This window comes from Crotalus tigris, unplaced genomic scaffold (genome assembly GCF_016545835.1).
Source record: "Crotalus tigris isolate CLP2741 ecotype Arizona unplaced genomic scaffold, ASM1654583v1 scf7180000017834.3080900, whole genome shotgun sequence".
In the NCBI taxonomy this organism is placed as follows: domain Eukaryota; kingdom Metazoa; phylum Chordata; class Lepidosauria; order Squamata; family Viperidae; genus Crotalus; species Crotalus tigris.
The window spans coordinates 649,819-663,394 of record NW_024096662.1 but is presented as its reverse complement, the minus strand read 5'-3'; the positions used below and the strand labels follow the sequence as shown (position 1 = coordinate 663,394).

At 40.4% G+C, this 13,576-nt stretch overlaps 1 protein-coding gene across 2 annotated transcripts; it reads left to right on the top strand.

Moving 5' to 3' along the window:
• The first annotated feature begins 325 nt into the window (after window positions 1-325).
• On the top strand, window positions 326-12,348 carry LOC120307916 (keratin, type I cytoskeletal 18-like). Of its 2 annotated transcripts, XM_039343197.1 has the most exons (8): window positions 326-864; window positions 6,132-6,214; window positions 6,843-6,999; window positions 8,089-8,253; window positions 8,348-8,473; window positions 9,217-9,437; window positions 10,824-10,852; window positions 11,848-12,348. In XM_039343197.1, the coding sequence occupies exons 1-8, from the start codon at window positions 499-501 to the stop codon at window positions 11,943-11,945; spliced, it is 1,245 nt and encodes a 414-aa protein (XP_039199131.1). In that variant the 5' UTR covers window positions 326-498; the 3' UTR covers window positions 11,946-12,348. The 2 variants fall into 2 exon arrangements, with proteins under 2 accessions (XP_039199131.1, XP_039199132.1); XM_039343198.1 differs by lacking the exon at window positions 10,824-10,852 and having other exon boundaries at window positions 380-864.
• Window positions 12,349-13,576: the final 1,228 nt, after the last annotated feature.

Here is a 13,576-nt window from a genome sequence, read left to right as displayed (position 1 = left end):
ACCCTGACGTGTCTATTTACCTTCGCCTATCGTATTCCCGCCACCTCATTTGCATACCTCATTTGCATTTCCAAGCAGTCAGACCGCGGCGCGATACCTGAGCAGCCGGATTCACTCTAGAGTCGAGCAAGAGTCATTGTGTATATATCTCGCCCCCAGCCCCCAACACGTCTGAGTTTTGCGCTTCCCCCGACAGTCTCCGTAAGGTGTTTTTCCAATGGGATAGTTTATGTGGTTTCCAATAAGTAAGTTGCCTGAAAACTTACGGTGAAGGCTGACCTAAAGACGCACGTTTTCCACTCTGTCACTAACAAAGGCTTATGCAAATAGAACGCTCCTTTATTGGCTAGTTTCTCTCTCTACATGCAAATTACGGTGCTCTTTAACCAATGAAAATCGCAGCGTTTTCCTCATTGGCTGACCGCTACCTGAACATGCAAACGAGAATCCCAGGAGATATAACAAGACGATGGGCACCGAAGGAGCTCAGGTAGCACAATGGCTTTCTCTGTTTCTCATCCTTGGAACGGTTCCGGACGACTCTTCTCCAATTCCTCTAATGCCTCCGTGCGTGGCAACTCCAGCGGTTCCGACGTTCTGTTAACCCGGCTCCGTGCGGCGCTCCCGGCAGCCCGAGTCAGCGTAGCGGCGGCTCCTTCTTTGCTGGGCCCGGGCCGGCAACAGGAGGCGCTGCAGGGGTTGAACGAGCGCCTGGCCGGCTATCTGCAGCGGGTGCGGGGGCTGGAGGCGGCCAATCGAGCTCTGGAGGAGGAGATCGCCGCCATCCGATCGAGCCGGGCCGGGGCAGTTGGCCGTAAAGACTGGGAAGCCTGCGAGCAGCCCCTGGCCGCGCTGCGCAAGCAGGTGAGGGAGTACCGGTAGTACCGGTAGTAAATAGAACGAGGCGAAAGAGTTCCCCGAAGAGAAGAGTTAAAAACCCAGAGCAAATAGAATGCAAAGAAACAAATGCGGCTCCAGGGAGAACTCTGGGGGCACGCCGGAGTTTGAGCGAAGGATGATCTTCAACCTGGCCTTGGTGTTTAGTTCCCTTGATTCCAGCCTCGCTTGAAGTTATGGGAATCGAAATAGAGGCTGAGGGGTCAAAACAGAATTATTGGCAATGATTCAGTAGGTTTGGGTCACGAAGCAGTGGCCCAAACGCAGTGGGAGGGAGAGGAGGCAATCAGGCTAACTTACTGTGTTATTTTTTACTTTGGCTATTCTTCTGAAGCGAAGATGGCTATTAGAGCAGAACAAGCATATCCCATTTTATTTCTGTAATAATTTTATAATCTATATTTTTATATAGATTATAAAATTATTACAGAATAATTTTTTTAGATGGTGGGTATATTAGCTATGCACACTGCCTTGTGTTGGCAAAAAATCAAATAATTTTTAGAATTTTTATTCTAGTTCTATGGGCAAAGTTCTTTCACCCCTGTAGTATATAATAGATGTAAAAGCAACTATAAAGTGCAGGATGAGGAGGAAAAGAAAACTATTGGATACATTTTTCATACCATTAGTACATGTGGCCATTTAAATCTCCTCCCAATATGACCATTTAAACTCTGCCTCAAAAATTACTTTACCGTCTTAAGGAAAAAAACAAAATCCTGTCACATTATTCTTCACAGACTTTTTTCATTCAGTCCAGATAGTGCTGTATCTCAGTTGGATTACCAGGCCAAATAAAACTATACTGACCTACTAGTCATTATAGATATTCTTGTTGGACTTCACAGATTTCTTTATTATTTATCATAGTTATATTCCACGGCAATCATAAAATAGACTCTTGATGGTTCATAACACACAACACACAATACCTAATAATAAAAATGAAAAGTACAGAAGTGTTCAATTATCAGATAAGTGATCATATTTTAAAGAAATAGTTAATCGATATTATCTGTCAAATCCAGATGAGTCAGTTGAACAAGCTGGGCATAAAGAAAGATACATGAATACATATGAGTGGAATTAGTAAAATGTGGATGAAAAAGGGACCAAGGTTGAGTTAGTGAGCCAGGAGATGCATTACAAGATTTTGAATTAATCAGGAAGATAAGAGTAAGAGTAGCAGGAAGAAGGCAAAGGGTAATCTTAATCTCAAGTATTTCAGAGCACAGTATCTTAAAAATGACATTGAATAGCTTGTTCTACCTGGTATTGTCCAGATGAGGCCATCCTATGATCCAGGCCACGCTGATTGGAGGACAAAGATTGGAGAAAACAGTTATAGAATCTTCAGAATCATTTAGATACTGTTATAACCTCAAAACAATTCTGAGAAATAGATGAAGCTGCAAAACCTCACTGTTAGACAGTCAATTAGTAGAAAAAGTTATAACAAACATATCCCAAATGTTATGTAGAAAAGGTAAACCGCACGGGAAACAAACATTTTGCAGAAGATGGGCAAAAACATATCTTGGGAAATGGGCTGCAGAGCCACAATTGAAAGATTTAAATTCGATGCATTTTTTTTAAAAAAATAGGAATATAAAAAAATGGGAACATCTCTAGAGATGACTTAATCGGTTTAATAATACAAGCAGTAACTATGTGGGGTATGAAAAAGATGCATCTGCATGCTGAGCTTTAATAGATATTTGCCTATCTCAGTGATTTGTTTCCAGAAATGGGAATCTTTTGGTGCATTTGTTGTGGCTGTATCAAACTTTTGGGCGATCTATTACTATACTTGCAGGAACTACTCCAGAGATTGGGCTGCAAGTCTTTCTTTTAACTCTCATTCATAGAAACAGCTGGATGTTTCTTTTGGCAGGTGCCTAAACAAAGGCACAGAATAGGAAGGTCATAGGCAGGTGGGCAGGGAGATTAAGCATAGTTTTGTTATTTCAGGACCTACTGCAGCTTGGGGCAAGGTGATGATATTTGAACCTTGCTTGTCTTGTGGTTGACAGATTGGATTGCTTTGGAAAATGTGGGGAATAGGAGTGGTATAGGTATAAAACTGCCCCTAGGTGTGACTATATCCTGTTGCAATCACTAGAAAACCACTCATGCAAGATATCACACCCTGTTTTCAACCGGATTTTGCTATATATTAATATTTACTTGAATAAGCCCAAACAAAGAAGGGAATTAAATAAGGGCGATTTTCCATTTTTGCCCAAGACAAACTTTTTTTTAATTGACTTTTTCTTCTTCCTTGTGCAGCCAGTTTGCCAAAAATAATAAAAAAAGGATCTTGGATTCAGACTCAATTATATCTGGTCTGTAATTACTTATGTGATTGATTATGTGGCATCAAGTTGTTTTCAGCTCCTGGCAACCACACAGATAGATTTTCTCCATGAGGCTCCATCCCTAAACTGTTCTTTCAAATCTTCCAGTGGTGTTCCTGTCACCATTGTCATGGAGTCCACCCATATTGCTGCCTGCCATGCTCTTCTCTTACCTTTCACCTTTTCCAGCATTAAGCACTTTTCCAGAGAGCTGAGTTTAATGTGGTTGAATACTTGTGTAAAAAAAGACTGCAATGTTATCCTCTAAAATACCCATCTCCCCTTCCTTAAAATGCAATCATTTTAGTTTAATTTAATTTTCATTCATACATTTTTCCAAAAATATAAACAATGACCAATGTTTCATGAACCACTTATTGCTAGACTGCAACAGCCAATCTGTCCTAAAAGTCCCTAATAGTCAGGCCAGCTTTATTTTATTATTATTTTTCTTTCTTTTACCTTTTAGATTTTTGGCTCAAACTAATTTTAAATATAGACTAGCTATGTAATATAAGAATCATAAGAATGTTGATTTAGTTGCTTTTGGTGTGTTTGGAATACAAATCAGCAATGTATTAAACATTTATTTATTCACATTTCTACCTCTCTCATCTCACCTAAGTGACTCTGGGCAGTTTACAATAAAAGAAATATTGCCACATAAATTTGTTGAAATGTAAATACCTTGATCAAGAATGTGTGGGGGAAAAAAAAGAAGTAATTACATATGTGAAAAATTTATCATGTACCCTAGAAATCTAAGCTGAGGAAGGAATGTTCATATTACACTTCTTTCAGGCTGAATCTAGTAAAATAACAGTCGACTCAATTTATGCTCTGAATGATGACAAAGAAAAAAATCTAAGAAAGATTTTTTTAATTACTTATTCAAAATGCAGAGGGAGATACCTTGGTTTTTGAAAGTGTGATGATCCCCCCCTGCTGCCTGCCCATGTATTCCTATATTTTAATTTCATATATTTAATTAGAGTAAATTTTCAGTAAGAATTCAATTTATTGTAGTTTATATTCTCACTTGATTTAACTATAGCTCCCAGTATTAATTCTTAGCTCAAAGCTTAGTTGTGATTCACAATCTTTTAAAGTGATATTTCAAATTATTCATAATTCACTAATGATCTATTGTATTAGGGAACTGTAATGTTCATGATATTTTTATATCCCTTGTGTGCTAATATGTATTTTACTTATTCTTTTTACTGGTCATTTATTTCTGTTTTTCTTATACTTTCTCTTGAAAATGTCAATATAAATAAATACCTGAAACTTTTCTCTCACAACTACACATTCATACAGATTGTTCATTTTTGTAACAAGGTTAGTGTTTAAAACTTGGGCACCTGGAACAGCATGCTTGATTTAATATGCTGTGAAACTTGATCCAGTTGAGATTCTATCAGCCCGTAGGCTAAAGTTGATTAATGTGAGAGAACAAGTACACTAATTTGAATGCTTGAGTTATTGATAGACTTACCAGCTAGATTACTTATCAACCAGATGGCATTTTATAAGTGACTCACTCTGGTCAATATAACAGGTAATCCTCCCTAGATTTTAATAACCCAGGACCTGCAGATCAAAACAAAGATATTAGTTTGCTTTGCAAATATTTCAGATTATTTGGACAGCAACCCAGTGTTTGATTCCAAGATCTGGCTGCTTTCAGCAGGGGTTAAGAAAATGAGATTGACCCAGAAGATGGCATAATACGTCAAGGCAAAGTCACTATAGTTAGTTAAATCAGCCTTACATTTTGGACTACCTAGCTCCATATTGTTGATTGGCAAGAGTTCCTTAAGTTTTTTCCATTCTTATCTGAGGATCCATGGAATGAATGAATGTTACACGCTCCTTTGGAAATTAAAAAAAAAAAAAAAGCTTGAGAAATTACAAGGCAATTTTCTGTGCAGCTGTAGTCCAATACAATAGGATTTGTTTACTACATACATATTTCATGAAGGCAGGGATATACTTTATTGTCTAGGGAACTCTTTAGAAGACTTTCTGAAAGAAGGGAAGTCAAGCAATATACAAGCTTCCCATTGCCACTCCCACAAGAATCATTTAAGTTCAGGAGTTTAAATTAAGGACCTAACAAATATACCACTTGACTACTTGTGCAGCTTCTGGTGGAAGAAGAGTGCTTGATTATACGAACTTTAAATTAGATCCTGGCTCTTAAAAAAATATATGACGTATATATGCCATTATTGAAGCTATACCTTGCTTTTATATTAGAATTCCACACATCACAGTTTTAAGTAAAACGTTTCTGTAGTCTCACAATTCATACCAACCAGGCTCAACCCAACCTTTTAAAGCAATGGTTCTCAACCTTTTTAATGCCGCGACCTCCAACCGGTCGTAAGTCGAGGACTACTCAACTGGTCGTAAGTCGAGGAATACTCAACTGGTGCAGCACCGTTTGCAGAATGGGACTTTTGGTGGGCTCAGCAGGGCAGAGACAGCCTGGACAATTCCTATTGGCTTTTGAAAGCCAATAGAATTAGACTCTATTCAAGAGAGTCTATTCTATTGGCTTTCAAAAGCCAATGGAATAAAAGGGAGTAGCACAGCTAAGGAAAAGGGGAAAAAATGGCGGACTGCGTTGTTTGGCGACCCCCGTGAAATGGTCGTTCGACCCCAAATGGGATCCCGACCCACAGGTTGAGAACCACTGTTTTAAAGGAAGGAACAGGTGTCACCAGCTGTTTATTTGGACAAATCCAAAACATGAGAAGGTTGGCAAGAGTGGGCTTTATCAGGAGCTAAAACTCAATGAATGCAATGGGACTGTTTTTGCCTAGGTTGTGCCTATGTCATCTTTTAAGACTTCTCTTTCTATGACAGGTTGAAGAGCTGAATATGGAGAATGTCAGGCTGCTTCTGCAAATTGATAATGCCAGGCTGGCAACAGATGACTTTAAGCACAAGTAAGCAATAAAGTTCTAGTATCTTTGTTTACACTATCAGTGTAAACATGGCTGCCTATATATTAATCATGGCCTCCTTTTGTAATCTCTTACGCTTAATTATATTTGATTTTCCCATGCCAAAATCCTGATCTATGCAGTTCAGGAACAAACATGTATTTTGGCTCTGAATTAGAAGGATTAATGTTTAAATCAAGGTTAGGTTGCCTCTTAGAGGCCAAGGGCTACATTTAATAATTTTAGGGGAAATCATTTGTATTTTAAATTGCAGGAAACTCTGCATTGACTAAAAAGAAGTTGGTTGCAGGATAAAGACTTTTGAAGAGCTGATTCAGTTCTTCAGAAGTCTGAATTATAGGGAGCTAGCCTTGTCCCCAAAATAAATAGTTTATTCAGCATCTTGAGAAGTTGCAATTCCATTAGCTAAAATGTATAATAACTGCCAACTTGGCAGAAAAAAATGAGATACTGTATACATTGTAAATATACAATAGTTGTCTACAGCCTCTTTTTCAGATCTATACTAATAATTTATGTTAAAAAAAGACATGCATCTACATTGATATGCTCTTTAGCCTGAATGAACTAAATCCTGTATTTTGTTTGTATTTCTGGCCTCCTTTTCTAGGCTAGACGTAGAACAGGCTGCATGTGACAGTGTCCAGAAAGACACGCAAGGATTGCGCAAAATCATAGATGACACCAACTTCCTACGTTTGAAGCTGGAAGGGGAACTGGACTCCCTCAGAGAGGAACTGGCTTACTTGCGTAAAAGCCACGAGGAAGTAAGGCCCATCTGTGCACTTCCATAGTTTCAAAGAACACCTGTCTATCTCCAGTCCATGTGTCCATCGGGACACATGACCTCTTAAAAATGTCAGAGACAATGTTCCTCTTAAAAATGTTAAGAGATAATTTCACTGTCCAAACAGAATTCAAGAACAAAAGAAAGGTGGGCAAGTGTGAATGTAAAAGAACCTGCATTTGTTTCAATAAATTTATTGTGTAATAGGCTTGGTTCCAGTAGAGCAGGGCTTTTAAACCTCTTCACCTAGTGTACCACTTTTAGGATATGGCAATATCCGAGTACCACCAGTCGCTTAGCAAGGTGTCAAAAACTTGCTGACCCCCCCCAAAAAAGGAAAAAAGTGATGAAGTACAGGTAGTCCTCGACTTACAACAGTTCGCTTAGTGACTGTTCGAAGTTACAATGGCACTGAAAAAAGTGCCTCCCAAGCCACAGCCGAGCAAGACACCTGCCTGCCCGCCTGGCGGCGCTCTTCCTCCTGTCCAAGGTTTTCATTATTGTGAGCATTTCTGTTGGGGATTGGCAGCAGGGGTGGGGTGGAGGGGTGTTTGGTTTTTATTCCCCCCATCTGCTGGGTGGTTGCAGCAGGTTTTGGTCACTTCACATGACCCTGGGACACTGACCGTCATAAATATGAATCAGTTGCCAAGCATCTGAATGTAAATCACAAGACCCAGGAGATGCTGCAACATTGCAGCTGATTGGCGCTTCTTCTGGGCTCAGCAGAAGCGCCAAGATCAGCGCTGAGCTTGAGCTGGAGCCTGGCACTGATCCTGGCGCTTCCACTGAACCCTGACAGTCCCGAAGAAGCGCTCATCCTGGCACTTCTGCTGAGCCCTGAAGCCCTGCAGCTCCAGCCGTCTCTTGCTCAGGCTTGTGTGGTGCTGCCACCAGTTCAGCTCATTCCCCTCCCCCGCTACCATTTTTCTAGGATGGTCACGTACCACCTGCAGGTGCCAGTGTACCACAGGTGGTACCCGTACCACTGGTTGAAAAGCCTTGCAGTAGAGAATAGGAATTAGGGTGTGATGTTGGGAGACTGCTTATTCACTTCTCTCCATCGCAGGACGTGGAGGCTCTCACTGCTCTGGTAGCCAACTCTGATGTAACAGTTCAAGTAGACAACCCACAGAAGCATGACCTGAGTGAGACTATTGCTGAGATACGCAACCAGTATGAGCAAGTGGCCGAGCAGAATCGTGCTGATACTGAGAACTGGCACAGAACCAAGGTGAGGACTGGCTGAAAGTGGGTAAAAGAAACAAAGCCTGGACTTTTTAAACACCCACCCATCCCCCCCTTTCTGCTGTCCCTGGCTCTTACAGATTGACTCCATGTCCCAAGAAGCCAGCATGAACACCCAAGCCCTTGAGCAGGCCAGGAGTGAATTGTCAGACCTTCGTCGGCAGTTGCAAGGTCTGGAGATTGAACGTCAGACTCTCCAGAAAATGGTAAGGAATGCTCTCTTCCCTTTCAGTCTCTGCAACAGTTCTTAATCCTATTTGGCAAAGCGGTCTTCTTTCCAGAATGATAAATAACTTAATGAGCATTAGAAACACTCTACAAGTTGTTGAGTCTTATTTAACAGAATAACAGAGTTGGAAGGGATCTTGGAGGTCTTCTAGTCTGCTCAGACAGGAAATCCTGTATAATTTTAGATAAATGAAATTAGGATGCAATTGTCGACCCCTATAACCGAGATAAATCTTGAGAAAATCAACAGTAATTATCTTTAGTTTCATTCTGTGCAAGGAGCATCATCCGGAGGATGAGTTCACCCAGATTCCTTGTGCTCTTAACTCATACCACACCTGTGTCACTTTTGACCATCATCTGTTTTGTACCAAATTATTTCTGGCTTAGCTGTGGCATATTTGAATCTGCATTAAAAAAAAATTTTTTTAAAAAATTTAGATAATGAAAACCTGTGGAACACAGGTATTCCATTTCCGTATTTGCAGGGAATCATGTCTCACCATACCTGGGACATGGCTTCAGTTGCCCTAACTGATCTTTCAAGGGGTATGCAGCTTTACCCCTCTGAGGCAAAATTTGGGGTAGAGGGATGAGCTCCATACAACCAGATGTATGCCTCCAAGTTTAGACATGAGTTTGTGCACGTGCATTTTTTTAAAGATAACTAAGGCCTTGAGATTTTCAGCTCTAGATTAACACAAGGTACTCCATGATACAGGTGGATGCTCTGGAGAACACACTGAAAAACACAGAAGATCACTATCTCAGTGGCCTGGCCAATCTGAACCAAGTTATTGCTAGTCTGCAAGAGGACCTGGCAGCCTGTCGGGCTGATCTGGAGGCACAGTCCCGAGACTATGAAGCACTTCTGGACCTCAAGACAAAGCTGGAGAATGAGATTGAACACTATCGTATTTTGATTGAGGGTGTAGTTGACAGGTGATAATGGGATGGATCTCTCTTTCCCCTACTCATCTTTCTTGGGTTGAAACCTGTTTTGGAGGAATTAATGTCCTGGTTATTCTATTAGGTCAGTGGTTTTCAACCTTTTAATGCCGCAACCCCAACCGGTCGTAAGTCGAGGACTAAACTGGTCATAAGTCAAGGACTAAAGCGGTTGTAAGTCGAGGACTACCCAACCGGTCGTAAATCGAGGACTTTCCCTGCCCGGGAGCGCCACGCATGCATGGTGCTGCCCCCTGCGCCGGCCAAGGTGTAGCTGGCAAGCGGCTGGGCCACCAGCTGGCCCAGCCCAAGGGAGGTAAGGCACCTGCCGGAAAAGGGGAAAAAATGGCGGGCAGCCTTGCTTGGCGACCTCCGTGAAATGGTCGATCGACCCCAAATGGGGTCGCGACCCATAGGTTGAGAACTGCTGTATTAGGTTCACAGAAAGTTACAGCCAAGGGTTGATCCAGGGCTATTTTATAATATTAGCCATTAAATGGAGTAACTTCATAATATAGCAACCATTAGCTACAAAGTGAGACTTTGGAACATTTTTTTAAAATTTAAAACATTAATACAAACTTTGTCCTGCATCATGATATAAGACATTTACTCAAAGGGAAAACAGAAAAAAAATGGTTATCCAAATGCAGGCTATGTGTACATTTACAGATTAGCAATAGGGCAAAAAGAACTGTCAGGGTAGGTGTTCCAAAAATCAGAAAATTCTAATCAGTGAAAGAGTCATCACAATCTCTTTATCTGCCTTAATGCAGCAAATTAAGGTGATAAAGGTAATTAATTTAAACTTCTCTGTTCCCCCACTCAGGTATAAGTCCATTTTTCTATGACTCAAGCCATAATTTTTTCCCGTGTCTAAGATTGCAGCCAGTATATTGGTTGAATAAGTGCTCTCCAACTTAACTATTCTCTAAATGAGATCAGATATGAAGGGGAGAAAACCATTGATTTAGCAACTGAGTGGTAGAATACATGTTCAGATACAGAGAAAGATCACGTGTATTTTAGAATGGCAAAGATAAAAATAATCTTAACAGTCTTTCTTTTCCAACCTATAGAGTGAAGCTGCTCTCTAGTGAATTTTATCCTATTAGTTGTTTTAAAGACTGATGGAGCTCTGGTAGGATTTAATTGTAGCTACCTAGTAAAGTAAGAAATGAATAGTTTTATCAATTATTCTAAATCCCTTAAACAGCACCCAGAGCACATTCTGTCTTCACAAAGGTAGCAGGTGTTTATAGAAGCTGATTTCAGGGTGTTGTGACTCGGGGATAAACAAATATATAGCAGGAAGCACACCAGGTAAGCAAATTGTCTGGTGACAAAGCACACAACATTTGCCATGTTTTGTATTTGCAGAGGGGATGTGTTGAGCTCAGGAAAAACAGGTAAGTAGCAGTGGAGACATTAGCACACATAGCTATCTGCTTTGGGCATCTGCTATTTGTCATTTTCATGGTTCGTACTCCTGAGCTTTAGTGCTGGTCTCCACCCAATCATCATCTGAAAAAAGGCAGAGGTTAACAATTGTTGGACTGAGTCAGTTCAGGTCCACAGGGACTGTAAGCATTTTGTTCTTGCCAGACAACAGCAGTACTACTTTTAGGAAGTCAAAGATTGCCAAAATCAATGAAGCCAATGCATTTGATAGTAGCTTCCTTCCGAGTAGAGGTGCATGCAGCCTCCATATAAACATAGAAAGATTAACAAAACAACTCTTGATCCTTTTTTAAAAATGAATTTCAAATTCAAGACAGCACACACAGAATTTCCTATTAATTATTCATTCAGTTAGCAAATCTAGCTCTAAAGGATCTATATCATCTGGTTTAGATAACAGCCTGTGCTTTACCGATGTTCTTTCTAATCTGTATTCTTATCTGCTCCTTACGGCCTTTCCAATCACCTTGCCCATCTGCCTCAAGAAATCCTAATTAATGGGAAAGGATATGGACATACAGTATACAAGTTTTAGGAATACCTAAGATTACAAATGAAAAAGGAAGATCAGTGTAAAAGCAATTATCTCTTTCCTTCACATGCTGTCCTTCCATGCAAAAAGTATTAATATTCCTAGGTCTCCTAAACCAGGGGTCCTCAATCCCTAGTCCACGGCCCTGTACTGTTCCACAACTGTTAGGAACTGGGCCACGCAAGCAGTGTCTGAGCTTGCGAAACCATCACCTCTCCTTATCCCGCTACTATTGCTGCCAGTCCATGGAGTAGAAAAGGTTGGGAACCACTGTGCTAAACTCTTGGAAGGTGACTGTTGCTGCTGCTGCTGCTGCTGCTGCTGCTACAACTGCTGACTTTTAAATCTAACTATATCTAATTTAGTTCAAACGTGGTCTGTGTCTAATCAATATTTTTCCATTTTTTGCAGAGATCAGGAGCCACAGAATTAAAAAGGTGGTGATCATTACACACAAAATTGTGAATGGGCAAGATACGTTCCAGAGATCTGAAGAAATAACTCAATAAGATTTCCTAATACTTTACTCTTCCATCAACAATCTCTTCTGTTGACTAAAATAACAATGAGCAAATCAACATCCTATTGCAATATTTGCCAACTGGGTCATGTTGAGTTTTTTTTTTTAAAAAAATATTACTTATAATAGAAATTGAAGGTTACTCAACTGGTAACCACATTGCTACTGATCTTGTGCTGTTATCTTTCTCCCACTCTTCACAATCTTCTGAAAATGTGGGCATAATTTCTATATATTTGAAAGGGACAGAAGAGGCAAATCCATATATATTCTCCAAAGACACAAATTCAAGAGCTTCAATATATGTTTTTCAGAATTGTACTGATGATTTTCTATTATGCTGGAAATACAAGAAAAATCTGGATTAAAAATAAAAGGCATCTTACTTGCTATAATAGCATTTCACTACTTTAAGCGTATGGAACCTTGGTTCAAAGTCACCAAATATTTTCTCCTTTGCAAGATGAGATTTTTATCTATTGAGGGCATACATTAAGTTATATATATTCATGGTTACAGCGAGGGAAAAATTTGATCCCCTGCTGATTTTGTACGTTTGCCCACTGACAAAGAAATGATCAGTCTATAATTTTAATGATAGGTTTATTTTAACACAGACAGAATAAAAATTTGACCCCCTGCTGATTTTGTACGTTTGCCCACTGACAAAAAATGATCAGTCTATAATTTTAATGATAGGTTTATTTTAACACTGAGAGACAGAATAACAGCAAAAAAATCCAGAAAAATGCATTTCAAAAAAGTTATAAATTGATTTGCATTTTACTGAGTGAAATAAGTATTTGATCCCTTCGCAAAACATGACTTAGTACTTGGTGGCAAAACCCTTGTTGGCAATCACAGAGGTCAGATGTTTCTTGTAGTTGGCCACCAGGTTTGCACACATCTCAGGAGTGATTTTGTCCCATTCCTCTTTGCAGATCCTCCCCAAGTCATTAAGATTTTGAGGCTGACATTTGGCAGCTCGAACTTTCAGCTCCCTCCACAGATTTTCTATGGGGTTACGGTCTGGAGACTGGCTAGGCCACTCCAGGACCTTAATGTGCTTAAGCCACTTCTTTGTTGCTTTGGCCCATCCACGACCCATTTTCAATGCCCTGGCTGAGGGAAGGAGGTGCTCACCCAAGATTTGACGGTATATGGCCCCGTCCATCATCCATTTGATGCGGTGAAGTTGACCTATCCCCTTAGCAGAAAAACACCCCCAAAGCATGATGTTTCCACCTCCATTTTTGTTGGTGGGGATAGTGTTCTTGGGGTCATAGGCAACATTCCTCCTCCAAACGTGGCAAGTTGAGTTGATGCCAAAGAGCTCAATTTTGGTCTGACTACAACACTTTCACCCAGTTCTCCTCTGAATCATTCAGAAGGTCATTGGCAAACTTCAGACGGGCCTATACATGTGCTTTCTTGAGCAGGGGGACCTTACAGACGCTGCAGGATTTCAGTCCTTCACGGCATAGTGTGTTACCAATTGTTTTCTTGGTGACTATGGTCTCAGCCCCTTGAGTTCATTGACAAGATCCTTCCGTGTAGTTCAGGACTGATTCCTCACCGTTCTCATGATCATTGAAGCTCCCTGAAGTGAGATCTTGCATG

Bases quoted from the DNA above. Each gene is read 5' to 3' on its own strand.
- LOC120307916 (XM_039343197.1), top strand. From the start codon at position 499: ATGGCTTTCTCTGTTTCTCATCCTTGGAACGGTTCCGGACGACTCTTC. The intron at 6,215-6,842 runs GTAAGCAATAAA...CTCCTTTTCTAG, and splicing joins ACAGATGACTTTAAGCACAA to GCTAGACGTAGAACAGGCTG. The intron at 7,000-8,088 runs GTAAGGCCCATC...TCTCCATCGCAG, and splicing joins TGCGTAAAAGCCACGAGGAA to GACGTGGAGGCTCTCACTGC.